This window comes from Lynx canadensis, chromosome A1 (assembly GCF_007474595.2).
Source record: "Lynx canadensis isolate LIC74 chromosome A1, mLynCan4.pri.v2, whole genome shotgun sequence".
Taxonomy (NCBI): Eukaryota; Metazoa; Chordata; class Mammalia; order Carnivora; family Felidae; genus Lynx; species Lynx canadensis.
The window spans coordinates 169,325,204-169,342,205 of NC_044303.2; the positions used below are offsets into that span (position 1 = coordinate 169,325,204).

At 33.3% G+C, this 17,002-nt stretch overlaps 1 protein-coding gene across 3 annotated transcripts in view; it reads left to right on the forward strand.

Annotated features, from left to right (window-relative positions):
- Window positions 1–17,002, forward strand: part of FER (FER tyrosine kinase) — a 432,909-nt gene that overhangs the window by 60,412 nt on the left and 355,495 nt on the right. For all 3 annotated transcript variants that reach the window (XM_030326125.1, XM_030326151.1, XM_032593989.1), the window contains 2 exons: window positions 9,246–9,419; window positions 14,837–14,936. In XM_030326125.1, coding sequence (XP_030181985.1) covers window positions 9,246–9,419; window positions 14,837–14,936 — 274 coding nt within the window. The remainder of the gene's footprint in view (window positions 1–9,245; window positions 9,420–14,836; window positions 14,937–17,002) is intronic.

Genomic DNA, 17,002 nt, shown 5'->3' on the forward strand with positions numbered 1-17,002 from the left:
CACCCCCTTTGGTTCCTCCCTGTGGGGCGGCCTCTAAGTCAGTAAGTCAGGGCAATTGTAGGGTTCATCTTGTTTGTTTTTTTCTCTCAGTGATCACTTCATATCTTTCACTGCCTGAAATCTAGTATCTTGAAAACTGTTATTTCTTATATTTTGTCCATTTTTTTTTTTCAGGTGAAAGAGTAAATTTGGTCCCTGTTATCCCCTCTTGGCTGATTTTATTTTAAAATATTTTCCTAAAGGCATTTTATTTTTCTTCTGGTAAGATGTAATTAGTATTTATAAAATCAGACTATTTATTTAGAATTCAAGATAATTCAGATCCAATGAGGCTTTGCATTATTGTTAAAAGAAAAGAAAAGAAAACAAAACAAAAACACATGCAAGCAGTGCGAGGCCCAGAGAGTTTTCTCTTTGACTTTTAATTTGCCCCCTATAATGGCCATGTCACTCCCCTGCCAAGTTTCTATAATTGGACATTGTAATTAGTATAAAGTCAAACTTTTTACTATGACTTTTAAGTTTATACTTGTTCTGGTCTTACACTCTGATTTTCTCCTTGCACTTCCCTTAGGAAAGTACCTCCAGGCAGAAAAGTGGGGCAATTTCAGGTCTTTCATTTTTCTTTAGGGTTCCAATCCTGTGCTGCCTGTTATCCTGTATCTAAAAACAGTTTCATGTATATTATGCTCACTTTTGTAGTTTCAGTGGGAAGATGGGTGTGATTCTAGTTACTATGTCAAGGCTGGAAGAAGTCTCTTACTTTAGTTGCTATTTTCTCTCTTCTTTCTAGCATTCTTCCTAGCACAAAGAAATCATGGTTAATGATTATTGGTTTCTTTTGGCTCATTTCTGAGTATCTGCTAATATGCATGATTAATTTGTTAATTCTAAATTACTAATACATAGAAATATAAGCAGTTCTGGAAGGATCTGTACTTAATATTTCATACCTGTTTGCTACTGTATTGTGTCTCAATGGAATAAAATGGAAGTATTCTATCATTTAATTAAAAAATTAATTTAGACTTTATTTCCCCAAAGTAAGTTAAACTAGTATTTACTTTCCTTATGGAAGAGCTGCTAATATTTTCTATTATCTTTGAGTAGATATTGTTTTTTTTTTTTTTTTAATTGTTTTTTCAACGTTTATTTATTTTTGGGACAGAGAGAGACAGAGCATGAATGGGGGAGGGGCAGAGAGAGAGGGAGACACAGAATCGGAAACAGGCTCCAGGCTCTGAGCCATCAGCCCAGAGCCTGACGCGGGGCTCGAACTCACAGACCGCGAGATCGTGACCTGGCTGAAGTCGGACGCTTAACTGACCGCGCCACCCAGGCGCCCTGAGTAGATATTGTTTTATATTTTCTCATACTACCAGGTAATGATTAAAAAAAAACAACTCACCTTGTCCTGTATTTTCTTTCTTTCTTTCTTTCTTTCTTTCTTTCTTTCTTTCTTTCTTTCTTTCTTTCTTTCTTTCTGTATTATTTTTTTGGGGAAATACCAACATTTTTTTTTTTTAAAGGTTATTTATTTATTTTGAGAGAGAGCAAAAGAGCATACGAATCACCAGTTGGGAAGGGTATGAGCTGGGAGGGGCAGAGAGAGAGAGGGATTAGAGAGAATCTAACAGGTTTCATGCTATTAGCAGAGAGCACTTTGTGGGGCTAGAACTCACCAACCATGAGATCATGAGCCGAAATCAAGAGTCAAAGGCTTAACTGACTGAGCCACCCAGGGGCTCCTGTATTATTTTACTTTAGATATAATTTTGGCTTCTACTGTGATGATTGATTCCTGTTATGCATGAGAGCTGCGATTTAATTTCATGGAAGCATCTGTACTAAATTTGGAGTGATACAGTTGAGGCTGGTGTTTCATATTTTAGGAGGCTCTATATTTGGAAGTGCTATTGTACTGTTAGGTCACAGTGTGCATGTATTTTGAACAGCTTGTAGATGGAATTTGACATAGTACATAAATCATTTTGTTTTCGATTATTTCTGATATTTAAATTTTCCAAAGCAATTCAGGTTTGAAGACAAAAAGAGTATTGTTTTTTATCTTTTCCACATGTCAAATATAGTCATCTTTATTTTTATTCTGTTATTTTTTTTTGATGCATAAGCCTGTACAAGATGTTTATTTATCTTCTAGAGATAACATTTTACTCTGTAAACTATTTTGCAGTTTGACTTTTTAACCTAATTATATACCTTGGACTTTCTCTATATCATTTCACATGAAGTTACCTTAATTTAAAAACATATATATATATTTGTTAATGTTTATTTCATTTTTTTAACTTTATTTTTTATTTTTTAAAATTTACATCCAAATTAGTTAGCATATAGTGAAGCAATGATTTCAGGGGTAGATTCCTTAATGCCCCTGACCCATTTAGCCGATCCCCCCTCCCACAACCCCTGCAGCAACCCTCAGTTTGTTCTCCATATTTAGAAGTCTCTTCTGTTTTGTCCCGCTCCCTGTTTTTATATTAGTTTTGTTTCCCTTCCCTTATGTTCATCTGTTTTGTCTCTTAACGTTCTCATGTGAGTGAAGTCATATGATTTTTGTCTTTCTCTGACTGACTCATTTCACTCAGCATAATACCCTCCAGTTCCATCCACATAGTTGCAAATGGCAAGATTTCATTCTTTTTGCTTGCTGAGTAATACTCCATTGTATACATATACCATACTTCTTTATCCATTCATCCATCGATGGACATTTGGGCTCCTTCCATACTTTGGCTATTGTTGATAGTGCTGCCATACACATGGGAGTGCATGTGTCCCTTTGAAACAGCATACCTGTATCCCTTGGATAAATGCCTAGTAGTGCAGTTGCTGGGTCGTGGGGTAGTTCATTTTTAGTGTTTTGAGGAACCTCCATACTATTTTCCAGAGTGGCTGCACCAGCTTGCATTCACATCTTTGCCACTTTTTGATGTCTGTGTTATGGTGATTTTAGGAAGTTTTTTTTATTCTCAGTGCTTAGAAACATTTTAGGTAGTACCAAAGGTATCTAATTCATAAAGGTTTAAAATTATTTGTTAGCAAACATTTTGAGCTTTGTACCTTCTTAGAGATATTTTATGGATAGTTGGTTTATGATAACTATGTAGTTCATGGTTATTGATCTCTTTGAATTTGCTGTCTGTAAAAGTAAGGATTCATTTAGAAAAAATAGAACCTACATTAGGTAGATTGTTTTCTTTCTTTTCTTGCTTTTTTTCAGTAGATAGGATTTGATTTAGAGAAATATGTATAAGAGTTTTGCATTATTGGGGTTTCAAAATAGGTGAAAGAAAATAAGAGGTACAAACTCCCAGTTATAAATTAAATAAGTCACGGGGATGTAGAGTTCAGCACAGAGAATATTGTCACTACTATTGTAAATAATAACCTTGTATGGGGGCGCCTGTGTGGCTCATTTGGTTGAGCGTCTGCCTTTGGCTCAGGTCATGATCTCACGGTTTCGTGAGTTCTAGCTCCAGGTGGGGCTCTGTGCATTGACCACAGGGAGCCTGCTTGGGATTCTCTCTCTCTCTCTCTCTCTGCCCTTCCCCCATTCACATGGGCTCACTCGCTCTCTCAAAGTAAATAAATAATTAAAAAACAATAATAACCTTGTATGGTGACAGATGGAAAGTACACTTGTAGGGAGCATTTCTTAGTGTATGTAAAGTTGAACTACTATGTTATATACCTGAAACTAATATAATATTATATGTCAATTAAAGATAACAAAAAGATACTTAAAAAATAAACCAATAAAAGGTAGATTAATAGGAGAAAAGCAGTTTTTCTCAAAGATTTTATAATTTTTTTTCTTAATCTCTGGTTATTTCTTATTTCCTAGACTTAACTTTAGATACTTTATTTTCTTTTTTCCTTATTATTGTCAGCTCTCTCTTTTAGTGTTACTAACATTATTTTTTCTGTTTGTTTTTGTTTTTGATGAATTAATACATACTTTTTGTTTTTTGCTTTTCATTTCCTTCTTTGTATTTTCCTTAGATTTTATAGTGTTCTTCCTTTCCCAATTTCTAAAATTGAACATTTAATAAATTTATTTTTATTCTTACTTAGAAATGGAACTATAAAGTTTGTGAATCTTTCGGCAAATTGAGCTCTGTATCATAGATTTTGGTAGTCAGTATTTTATTTACTGTTATTTTCTAGGTCTTATATTAGTTTTACAAACTTTACTATTTGGCCTATCCATTTTTTAGAAATGATTTAATTATTTTTTTCTTGAAAAATTCTGTCAGTGATTTTTTCTTTGCTTTTTTTCCTTGTAAGAGGCTAGATAGAAAGTATAGTTAGTATGTACTATTTTCTATTCTTTTTTTAAAAAAAATTTTTTTTTTCTTTCAACGTTTATTTATTTTTGGGACAGAGAGAGACAGAGCATGAACGGGGGAGGGGCAGAGAGAGAGGGAGACACAGAATCGGAAACAGGCTCCAGGCTCTGAGCCATCAGCCCAGAGCCTGACGCGGGGCTCGAACTCACGGACCGTGAGATCGTGACCTGGCTGAAGTCGGACGTTTAACCGACGCGCCACCCAGGCGCCCCACTATTTTCTATTCTTGAAGAAATTTATAAATTTTTTTGTAGTATAATATCATCTAATTTTTAGGAATATTCCATAGATTTGGGGCACCTGACTTAGTCAGTTAAGCATCTGACTCTCAATTTCAGCTCAGATCATGATCTCATGGTTCATGGGATCGAGCCATGCATCAGGCTGCACGCTGACAGCATAGAGCCTGCTTAGGATTCTTTCTCATCCTGTCAATCTCTGCTCTTCCCCTGCTCACTCTCTCTCTGTCTCAAAATAAAGAAAGTTAAAAATGAATATTCCATATATTCTTTAAAAATACATATCTTCTATACCTGGGGAGGTATATAGATTTTTATATGTAATATAGATCAAACATATTCATTATTAAATTACTTATTCAGATACTCTGCATTATTTATTTTTTTAGTTTATCTGTCATAGGTAGAGATGAGTACATTTAATTCTCCCGCTACTTTTGATTTCTCATTTCATTTTCTACTGTTTTGCTTTGTGTGTTTTGATGTACTGTTTTCTGGAATGAAAAGATTCATGACAGTTATATGTTCATTATAATTGATATTCTTCTGCATCATAATGTGCCCTTCTTTGTTTTATATTTTGGGTCTAGAATTCAATTTGAAATTATTTGGACATAATGACTACTGAATCCTATTGTTTATATTTTTCTGGGGTAGTTTTACTTGTCTTTTTGTTGTTGTATGTTATTTTATTTTACTGATGTTTCTTATTTATTGCCTAGAGTGAAGTTCCCTCTTCTGATTTGATAATGTTTACCTGAATTTTCATAGATGTTTAACAGATAATATTTTCATACAATGTTTAACAGATGTGTTTAGTATAATTTTTATTTTGCAACTCATTTTTAATTGTCAATAATTTTTTGTTTCTTTTGCTCTCTTTCTTTTTTTAATGGGCAATGTTAACTTTCTTCAAAAAGTACTTTTGATAACTTAGATGGTCTGTATAGTTTTTTTTTCCTAAACATTCACTTGTTTAACTTTTGAAATTTAAAAATTTTAAACTTAAGTCCATATTTCTTTACAAACTTTAGATGTAGAGCTGTCTATACACTCTTCTATTTGAAAAGAGGGAAAATGGACATAATTACACTTTTCTCATCAAATTCTCATTCCTGGTTTTTGTTACTATCCACTAGATTTTTTTGTCTAGTTTTTTATAGTTACATTATTACTACATTTACATTTTGTAGCTCTTTTCTCAATAGTTAGGATATATTTATATTCTGTTTTATAAACTTAACCACAATGGTTGTATTTAGACATTGTATTATTGTTCTTTGCTATGATTATTTTTTTGAAGTTGAACTTTAGATGTTTTTATTTGTTAATATTTCTTAACTTATCTAGTGTTCAGCATCAGTGAGTAACTACTAGTAAAATCCCATTATGAGGAATATTATTAGCAGAATTATTACCATTACGTAGGATTCTGTATAATAAAGAAATTTGAATGCCTGCCAGTGGCCTACAGTATTTTGCTTATTAGGTTACAAAGAGTTATGTTCCACAAATTATCCTGGTCAACAGATAATTTGTCTGTGCCCTGGCCATTACTGTGCCATAACCAAAGAGCCATATCTGCAAAGTGCTGCACAAGTTCTGTTGCAAATGTTGAAGTACACCTTTACTTTTGTTTGTTTATCAAGCATCTGTTAACATTTTACTCTCTTCTCTTTATAACAAATATTCTAGTCACCTGTCTAATTCAAATTATATACTATGAAAACATTTTCTTGCCCACTCACGCATTCCTTTTAGGCATTGCTTCATAATTTCATTATGTGCTGCTCCTCTCCCTTTGTTGTATTAGTTGAAGATCCATTAATTTTTTTCTTCCCTGTCATAATTGGCATTGCTATCATTCTATTTCCGGTTATAAACAATGAAAATATCTTTTAATGGCATGTATTTAATTCATGGTTTTCTTTTACATTTGTGCCTCCCTGCCTCCATCCCTCCCTTCCTTTCTTCTTTCAAAGAATATTTAGTAGCTATTTAAGGCATCACAGTAAATACCTAAATTAGTGAGGAAAGAGTTATGGTACCACCCCCCTGGAGCTTGCATTCTGGTTGGGGAGACAGAAAAAAACCAAACAAGTATACATACAGATAGTTGTTTCAAGTGCTAAGAGAGAGAAAAGCAAGGATTACACCTACATAAGGTTTTGTTGATTCCTAAAGGAAGAGATGGATCTTGCCAAGTGAAAGAGAGGGTGAGCTTTGAGAAAGAGTGAATGTTCAGGAAACTGAAGGAAAACAATGGTTTATTTATTTAGTTGGGTAGAAAATAGCAAAATGTGAAGTTGGAAGGACAGACAGAGGATGGATAATCTGAGACAACTAGGTTTTAGAAATAAGTTGGATTTTTGTTTTTAAGTGCAAAGGAAAAGCAATGTAGGGTTTTTTTTTTGCAAGAGAATTAGAATTTCTTTTGCTACTTTGAAGGCAGTGGATTCGGGAGGAGCATGAGTAAAAAGAGGACACCAATTTGGAGGTTTTGTAATAATTTAAGCCAGAGATAGTCATAACTTCCAAAAGACAGTGGAGATGGAGAGAAGTGGGTGGATTTGTGGTAGACTTTGGAGAGAGAATCAGAAAGGCTTGCTGATAGGTTGTTGGGAAGGGTGACCTGAACTTCAAAGGAGCAGGGACTTTTTTAGGAAGAGAGGTTTTATTTATTAGCTATTAGGATGTTGGGAATGGGATAAAGCCAGGTTTTTGTAAAAGCTAGAAGGTAAGTGGAAAGTTCTGATATGAGGTGTAAGGAGTTTTTAAGGAGTTTTTGAGGGTACAGGATTCTCTAGAGATTTCCCGAGTCACATTAGGAAATATTGAGGGCAACATAGGATTGGTAATTGGCATGATGATATATATCTTGGGATGCTTGGACTTCCCACAGTGACTACGGTAAACAGGACCGTTAGACAGGATGAGATGTGCCCTCCTGGGAGGAGGAGGTCAATCTGACTTTGTTGTCTCACCTTCAATGTTGGCTTCCAAGAAGGCTTCTCTCTTAGGCCGCAAAGAGTCCTATGTAAAATTACAAAAATTTATTGCTATGAAGCACTTAGAGAATATTTAATTTTTGAAGACAGAGAATGAAACACTGATTCCTCTTATTTTTTCATAGTTTTAACATTCTGAACATGCTACATAGTGTTTTCCCAGCATTGTATTTTTTAGAGTGAAAATACAAAATGAAAAAGGCCAAGTTACAGAAGTTATTAGGGTATTTAGTTTGTTTTTAATCCATGTTTGTATAGTTTTGTTTTTTACTGTTTTCATCTTTGTTAAATTTTATATTTTAATGGAAGAGATATATCAGTTTTAAATTCCTTTGTGGTATCAAGAGCATATTATTAGTACTTAGAGTTTTGAATCTGAAAGTAAATATAATGAGTTTATTGGTCAGATTTTACTCCATGTTCATAATAACATTTCATAACTAAGAATGCCCTTCTCCCTAAAAAATGTACTCAAAGGTTAACTTTTAAAAAAATGTATATTACAGTTTATCAAAAACAAGATTACTAAGTTAGACCCTGGTGAGTTTTGACTATGACTAAGAATTTGATTCTTTTAGGCTATTATTTTGATTTAGATGCTTATTAAATTTTGATTTAGGATTATATCGGAACATTAACCAATGGAGGGTAATCCTGTTCATTCACAGATCATAAGTAATAGCATAAAAATTTATTCTAATCAGTAAATATCTGAAATCATACCTTGTCTACTTTTTTAATCTTTAACATGGATCTTACCCAACCATGGTATATCTCCAACAATTGTTTCTGAATAGAATTTTGAAGATCTATAGTGAAGAGTATTCCTCAGTTGCTTTTTTTTTTTTTTAGTGTCTAGAAATTAGAATGTTTAATAACAAATGACTTGTTCTTCCAGCAGTATCCATATGCTGACTTGTCCCAAACCCCACCATTATGTGTGTCTGCTATTGATGGAATGTGTTGTGCTGGAAAAACCATTGAGAGCTAATGGTATTTACTAAGAAACGAGAATAGATAGAAATCCACAGATTACCAGTATTTAATACATAAGCAGCAAATGAATAGCAAGTACAAAGATTGAGAAGGGATTTTTAGGAAAAGGAGAAGACAAATTGGTATGTTGGAATATAAGAAGCCATCCAAACCAGAAAAGAAGAGTTTCAGGAAGGAGTGAGTGGGTCAGCAAGATCAGATGCCACAGAGAGAAATGTTAAGAATAAAGACGGGTAAATATCTGTTGCATTTGACCATTAGGAAATGGTGACCTTACTGAGGCATCAGTATGGTGTAGGCAGAAGGATTATATCAACATATTGACAAAGAGACAAGAAGTGATAAAATGAAGACTGCAAGTGTGAACTCTCGAAGAGCCTTAATCCCTTTCCTCCAATACTACATAGCCTCTGATTACTAAATTTTGAAGCATTTGTACTTGAAGTTGAAGATGTTAAATCTGAGCCATTCATAGCTCCTTGCACAATTGCCAGAAACCTGGCATTTTTGTATTAATGTAATAATTTCTGTAAAACTAAATATTTAAAGTTCCAGACCACTTGAAGCACAGCTAAATGGCAGCCTTTAATACAAGTGCTAATTTTCTTTCTTTCTTTCTTTCTTTACAGTCTTGGCTACTTATGATTCAGCAGACAGAGCAACTTAGTAGAATAATGAAGACACATGCAGAGGACCTAAATTCTGGACCCTTACACAGGCTCACCATGATGATTAAAGATAAGCAACAGATGAAGAAAAGTTTTATAGGGGTTCATCAGCAGATAGAGGCAGAGATGATCAAGGTTTGTTTTTTTTATTCTGGAATTCTTTTTTTAATTTGACTTTGAGACTCACTGAAATATTTCATCTTGTTTGACTTTTAAAAATTGTTTAGTCATCATTTTATTTATTTATTTATTTGTTTATTATTTTATTTTTGATTTTTTAAAATTTACATCCAAATTAGTTAGCATATAGTGCAACAATGATTTCAGGAGTAGATTCCTTAATGCCCCTTACCCATATAGCCCATCCCCCCTCCCACAACCCCTGCAGTAACCCTCAGTTTGTTCTCCATATTTATGAGTCTCTTCTGTTTTGTCCCCCTCCCTGTTTTTATATTAGTTTTGTTTCCTTTCCCTTATGTTCATCTGTTTTGTCTCTTAACGTTCAGATATGAGTGAAGTCATATGATTTTTGTCTTTCTCTGACTCATTTCACTTAGCATAATACCCTCCAGTTCCATGCACGTAGTTGCAAATGGCAAGATTTCATTCTTTTTGCTTGCCGAGTAATACTCCATTGTATACATATACCATACTTCTTTATCCATTCATCCATCGATGGACATTTGGGCTCCTTCCATACTTTGGCTATTGTTGATAATGCTGCTATAAACATGGGGGTGCATGTGTCCCTTTGAAACAGCACACCTGTATCCCTTGGATAAATACCTACTGGTGCAATTGCTGGGTTATAGGGTAGTTCTGTTTTTAGAGTTTTGAGGAACCTCCATACTATTTTCCAGAGTGGCTGCACCAACTTGCATTCCCACCAACAATGCAAAAGAGATCCTCTTTCTCTGCATCCTCGCCAACATCTGTTGTTGCCTGAGTTGTTAATGTTAGTCAGTCTGACAGGTATAAGGAGGTATCTCATTGTGGTTTTGATTTGTATTTCCCTGATGATGAGTGATGTTGAGCATTTTTTCATGTGTTGGTTGGCCATCATTTTATTATTAGAAATAGGTTTTGGTGTCTCTAATAAGTAATATTTTATTCCTATTTATTATAAAACATTATTGATTATAAGCTGTACTATTACTTTATATACTCTTCTGAAAGAAAAGAATGCTGCCAATTAGACTATGATACAGTGCTCTCTTATCACTTTGAATTTTTATTTTTTACTTACTGCAGTAGCTCTTTTAAGTTTTATTATTTTAATTTTTACTATGCATATAATAGAAAAGAAAATACAGGCAAAATAAATGAGTTTTGATATTTCTAAATTTTTTTTCACAATCAGAGTTTGTTTTTTTCTGGGTAACTTTTTAAAATGTTTTTTATTATGAAAATTTCAAATGTGCAAAAGGAGAGAGAATAGTAAAACAAACTCCCATTGACTGATCCACCCACATAGTCAAGGTTTTTTAAAATCTATACTCACCTCCATTTTCTAATACACTGAACCATTTAAAAAATTCCAGATATCATTGTATCCATAAATATTTTAGTATATATTGCTAAAATAAATATTTAAAAAAATTTAACTATGTTATCATTAACCTACCTAAAAATAACAGTAATTCCTTAATGTTATTAAATATTCTGACTGTGCTCAAATGATTGTTTTTTAAATGTTTTTTACAGTTGGTTCTTTTGAATCATGACCCAAACATGCATTTGAATAATTTTAATCTGTAGGTGTCCCCCCCCCCCATTTTTTTAAAGTTTATTTATTTTGAGAGAGAAAGAGAGAGCACATGCATGTGAAAGCAGGGGAGGGTCAGAGAGAGAATCCCAAGAAGGTTCTGCGCTGTCAGTCCAGAAAACCAGTGTGAGGCTTGATCACACAAACCCTGAGATCATGACCTGAACTTCAATCAAGAGTTGGACACTTAAGCTGACTGAGCCACCCAGGCACCTACCACTCCCAACCTTTTAAAAATGCTATTTATTTGTGGAAGAAATTGGGTAATTTGCTCTATAGAATTGAAGTTCCTTAATTTTTGATTTTATTGTTAGCATCTTGTGATGTGATTTCACATATTTCTTCATCCTTCAATTTTCCTGTAAACTGGAGAGTAATTAGATTGGCTTGATAACATTCTGTCTACTTATTTTGGGCAAGAATACATGATATGCTGGTATAGACTTCCTGTTTTTTTTTCCCCTGTCAGAGATATCTAATGTCATCTTGTTTATCTATTTGTGATGTTAAACTTGTCTAATAGGTTCCAGTCCTGCTAGCCTGATCAACCTATGAAAAAAGTTTCTTTTCAGACATTTACCTAATAGGTTTAGAAATAATTGATGTTCACTGCTTAGATCCATTATTTTACTAGGGGTTGTAAAATGGCAGTATTTTACTTCTATCATTCCTAATATGATTGTTAGCTATAATTTTTCAATAGAAAGTTTTTTGTATCACCTACTTGGCTACCCTGAGGTATCATTCATTTACAAGAATCAGGATAAATGCTTGCTTTGTGCAATTAATAAGCCAGCTTGGAGAACAATGAATTGGTTCTTTAGCAACTTCAGAAGTTAAGACTTCCTGTTTCCAGTCCGGCATATAAGAAGATTAGAAGTTGTCACTCATTCCTAACAAGGAGTTAAAATTTGAACAAATAGAAAAATCACCAATTGCTTTTAGATCCTTAAGAGAAGTGACGTGACAGGGCAAATGGCTCCCCCTAAAATTGGAGAGACAGACAAGCAAATACAGAGAATTACAACTTAATCAGAGCAAAAGCCTTTTTGGGAAATAGTACTGGTTATAGGAAAACCTGGAGTGTAAGTGACAAATTCTGGAGGCTCAGTGTGGACAACTCTGACAGTTAAAACCTCCAGGAGGAGCTACTTATTGAGGGAACTACACACTTCTGTGAATTTTACCTCCTAGACCTCTACCAGGTTCTCACAGTGAATATTGGAGAAAAATCTCATGCTTCAGGAGGGAAAAGGAACCATTTTGCCATATGCCAAAGCGTTCTGTTCTTAAGAAAGTCTGCGCTTAAGAGAAACTGTTTACCTGTAACCTAATTAATCTGGGGCAAGGGGGATTCATAAGTCCTGCCCACTCTGAGTGGAGAGTGGGCTAGTGAGCTGAGGAACACATGTGAAGTTCATAGCCAGAGGTATAGGCTCAGTAAAAGACTGAGACCTAATCATAGGGTATAAAATACTTTCCCTTTTTCTGACAGCTTATCACCATGTTAGTAAAGGCCTATTTAATCAGTTCCTTTTGCTCGGTACAATCTGCCTGGCAATCAAGAAAACATAACAAGGCATACCAAGAGCCAAACATGCAGAATTGGAAGAGACAGAACAAGTATCAGAACCAGACGCAGCAGGGATGTTGGAAATATCAGACCAGGAACTTAAAACAACTATGAATAATATGCTAAGGGCTCTAATGGATAAAGTAAGTACGAAAGAGCAGATGGGTGATGTAAGCATAAAGTTGGAAATCCTAGGAAAGAACCAAAAAGAAATACTAGAGATCTAAAATACCTTAACAGAAGTGAAGAATGACTTTGATGGGCTTGATAGGAGATTAGACACAATTGAGGAAATAATCTCTGAAGTTGAGGATATATCAGTAGCATTCTATAAAACTGAAAGCAGAGAATACAGACTGAAAAAAAAAAAATGGAACAGACTATCCAAGAACTGTGGGGCAGCTACAAAAGGTGTAACATATGTATAATGGAATACCTGTAGGAGAAGAAAGAGAGAAAGGAACAAGAAATATTTGAAATAATAATGACTGAGAATCTGTCCAAATTAATGTCAGACACCAAACAATAGTTCTAGGAAGCTCAGAGAACACCAAACAGAATAAATGACCAAAAAACTACACCCTAGCCATGTTGATTTCAAGCTATAGATAATCAAAGATAAAGAAAAAATCCTGAAAGAAGCCTGAGTACAAAAGCACCTTAACGTATAGAAGAACATAGAAGAATTACATCTGATTTCTCCTCAGAATTAAGTAGGCAAGAAGGGAGTAGAATGAAATATTTAAGTGTTGAGAGAAAAAACCCACTATCCTCGAATTCTATGCCCTGTGAAATTATCCTTCAAAAATGAAATAAAGACTTTCTTTGATAGACAAAAATTGAGGAAATTTGTATCCAGTGGACTGAGAAGGAAAATAATATAGGTCAGAAACTCAGATCTACATCATGAAAGGAAGAGCACTGGGGAAGGAATGTGAAGATAAAGTAAAAATTTATTTTTCTCACTCTTAATTAATCTAACACATAACACTTTATTGAAAATCATAACAGCAACATTTGATTATGTACAGTCATGAATATATCTTGTGTGTGTATATATGTATATAGATATATGTTTATGTATGCTTATATACAAGTTAAATGAATGACAGCAATGATAGATGGGAAGGAGGAATTAGGATTATTTTGTTATTGTAAGATACTTATGTGGTATAGTGGTCTTTGAAATGTGGTATAATGGTATAGTGGTCTTTGAAAGTAGGCTTGCATTAGTTATAAATACATATTGTGAACTCTAGGGCACTTACTAAAAAACAGTTAAAAAAGAAATGTAACTGATACGCTAAGAAATAAGAGAGGGTGGAATTGTATAAAATACTCACTTAAAATCACAGAAAAGTAGAAAAAAGAGTGTTAGAAATAGGAACAAATAACAAGGATAACAATTAGGAAACTAACAAATATGGTACCTATTAATCCAAGTATGTGGATAAGTACTTTGAAGGTCAGTGGTCTAAATGAGCCCATTAAGGGACAGATATTTTCAGAGTGGATTTACAAACAAGACCCAAGTATATGTTGTTTACAATAAACCCATTTTAGATATTAAGACACATATAGATTGATAGTAAATGGATGGAGAAAGATATACTATGCTAATCCTAATCAAAAGGAAGTAGAAGTAGCTATATTAATTTCAGACAGAGCAGACTTTTAAGTGTTTTTTGGGTACAGAATCAAGGACCTGCATTTGTTTAGTCTTTCCATAGATAGAATAACAGATTTCATGTATGTATGTAATGACCACTGTCATGATTATTATGTAGCCAACAGTGATTGTTAGATACATCTTATTTTAAGTGATGTTACAATATCTGAAAAACCCAAAACACAAAAACCAAAAAACTCATGTTAGAACTGGTAAATTGTTACCATACAACTCAGTTATTCTGTATATTAAAATAAATATTTTTTAGAAAAAATATTTTATACATAGTATATTAATCTATTGGTCTTTAAATTTTAGATGATGACAGCACTATTTCTTGATTTGCTTTTATTTTTAAGAGATGTTTTTCTTTTTTCATATGGCGTTGATTTATCATTGATTTCTAAACCAGTGTTTAATATATTGTCTATAATGTATATTAAGGAGCAACTCTGATCTATAAGCAATAAAAATATATTAGGACTTAAGTTCTTGACAAATATAAATTTAATCATTTAAAATTTGTTTTGCATTTTTTTTGACAGGTTACAAAGACAGAATTAGAAAAATTAAAGTCCAGCTATAGACAGTTGATAAAAGAAATGAATTCTGCCAGAGAGAAATATAAAGAAGCTTTAGCTAAAGGTATGGCAAAATTATGAAAAATGTTTATTTTAGTGATTTTTATTCTTATCATTTGAAGATTGTCTTTAAAGTACCAGAATAATTCTACTTAGACCAATTCACATTTAAAAAATATCAAAATATGTCAAAATAGACTAATTGTCAAACTGTTTAATGTCTTTTTATTTTTTGTCTTTTTAAAAAATGATGTAAATTAGTTTTTACTTTTTAGTAGTTCATACTAAATGGAATTATGTAGCACTTGTAAATAAAATGCAAGGGATATTTAAAAATTTCTCTCTAGAAGTTTAATTACTGAATGTAAATAAGAAAAATAGGTTGTATTTGTTAAGATACCATTTTTAGCTCTCTTTTTGCCTATGGTATTTAAAAGCCACTAAAGCAGCCAGACCATTTTATAGCATTATTTTGCCTTCATAGCTTAATTTTTTTTAATCTTAAAAAAATTTTTTTAATGTTTTTGTTTTAGTTTTGAAAGAGAGACAGAGCATGAGTGGGGGAGGTGCAGAGAGAGTGAGGGAGACACAGAATCCAAAGCAGGCTCCAGACTCTGAGCTGTCAGCACAGAGCCTGACGCGGGGCTCGAACTCAAAGACAGTGAGATCATGGCCTGAACTGAAGTCAGACACTTAACCGACTGAGCCACCCAGGCGCCCCTTCGTAGCTTAATTTTATGTGCATATATTTCCTCTAACATTTTCATAAGAAGCTTTGGAAGTAAATAGAGAAACATATTATTTATGTTTTAAATAAGCATTTATGATTATGAGTCTTTAAATGTGAGTAAACAGTCTTCATATTTAGATTTTTTTTAATGATAAAAGTTGGAGGTTTTTAAAAAAATTCTTCCTGTCTAAATATAAGCTTTATTAGTAATTCTATCTTGTTTTTCTTTTTACTAACATATTTCTCTTGGTCTTTTACTTGTGTATTATATTCTTACTTTGTGGAGGTAAATGAAATAAATAGCTCCTACATTTCAATGTATCTTGCACAATGGAAGCACCATGTTTATGTTGTTAATCCCAGTAGACTAAAAGAGATACTGATTTAACATGCAGTTCTCCCTCCTTCCCTTTCTTACGTCTTTCCTTTGTAATGATATAGTTTATTTTGGTTTAAAAAATGAAATCTAATTCTGATGTCATAATAAAATTTTAAATAGTTCTTATACATAGTACTTATACTATTGAAGATTTTCCACAGATAGTAATTTTTCTTTATTGTTTTTTATTTTAATTTAGATAAAATACCATTTAGTGTTGTATTAATAATAGGAAGACTGTTTTTTTGTTTGTTTTTTATAAAGTTTATTTATTTTGAGAGACAGAGCAAGTGAGCAGGGGAAGGGCAGAGAGAGAATCCTAAGCAGGCTCTGCACTGTCAGCATGGAGCCTGACTCACAAACCATGAGATCATGACCTAAGCCAGAATCAAGAGTGGGTTGCTCAACCGACTGAATGAACCACCCAGGCTCCCCTGAAGTCTGCATTTTTTTTTTTAAGTTAAAAAAAAAATTTTAATGTTTAGTTTTGAGAGAGAGCGAGTGAGCTGGGGAGGGGCAGAGAGTGAGGGAGACACAGAATCTGAAGCAGACTCCAAGTTCTGAGCTGTCAGCACAGAGCCCGATGCGGGACTTGAACACACTAACTGTGAGATTATGATCTGAGCCAAGTCAGATGCTTAACTGACTGAACCACCTAGGCACCCCCTGAACACTGTAGTTTTAATTAATCCCAAGAAATGTATTATGTGGCTGAATCTCCTGAAATTAAAATATGTGAACTTATTTATGTTTCTCCTTCTAAAGGTATTAGTGATAATATTTTCCTATTTTCAAGAATTTGATTGCTCTTTATCAAATATTTGATCAACTTATATCCTGTGGAATACATATTTTAAAAATAACTTCTTGTATTATTGTGTTTGATATGTGACATATTACATTTCTTTTTTTTATAATCAACACTATCTTTATATTCCTGTTTATGTGAAAAAGTGTAAAATTATATTTTTGAATACTTTGTTTCTGTTATCAAACTGCTTTTTATATTTAACATGGAAAT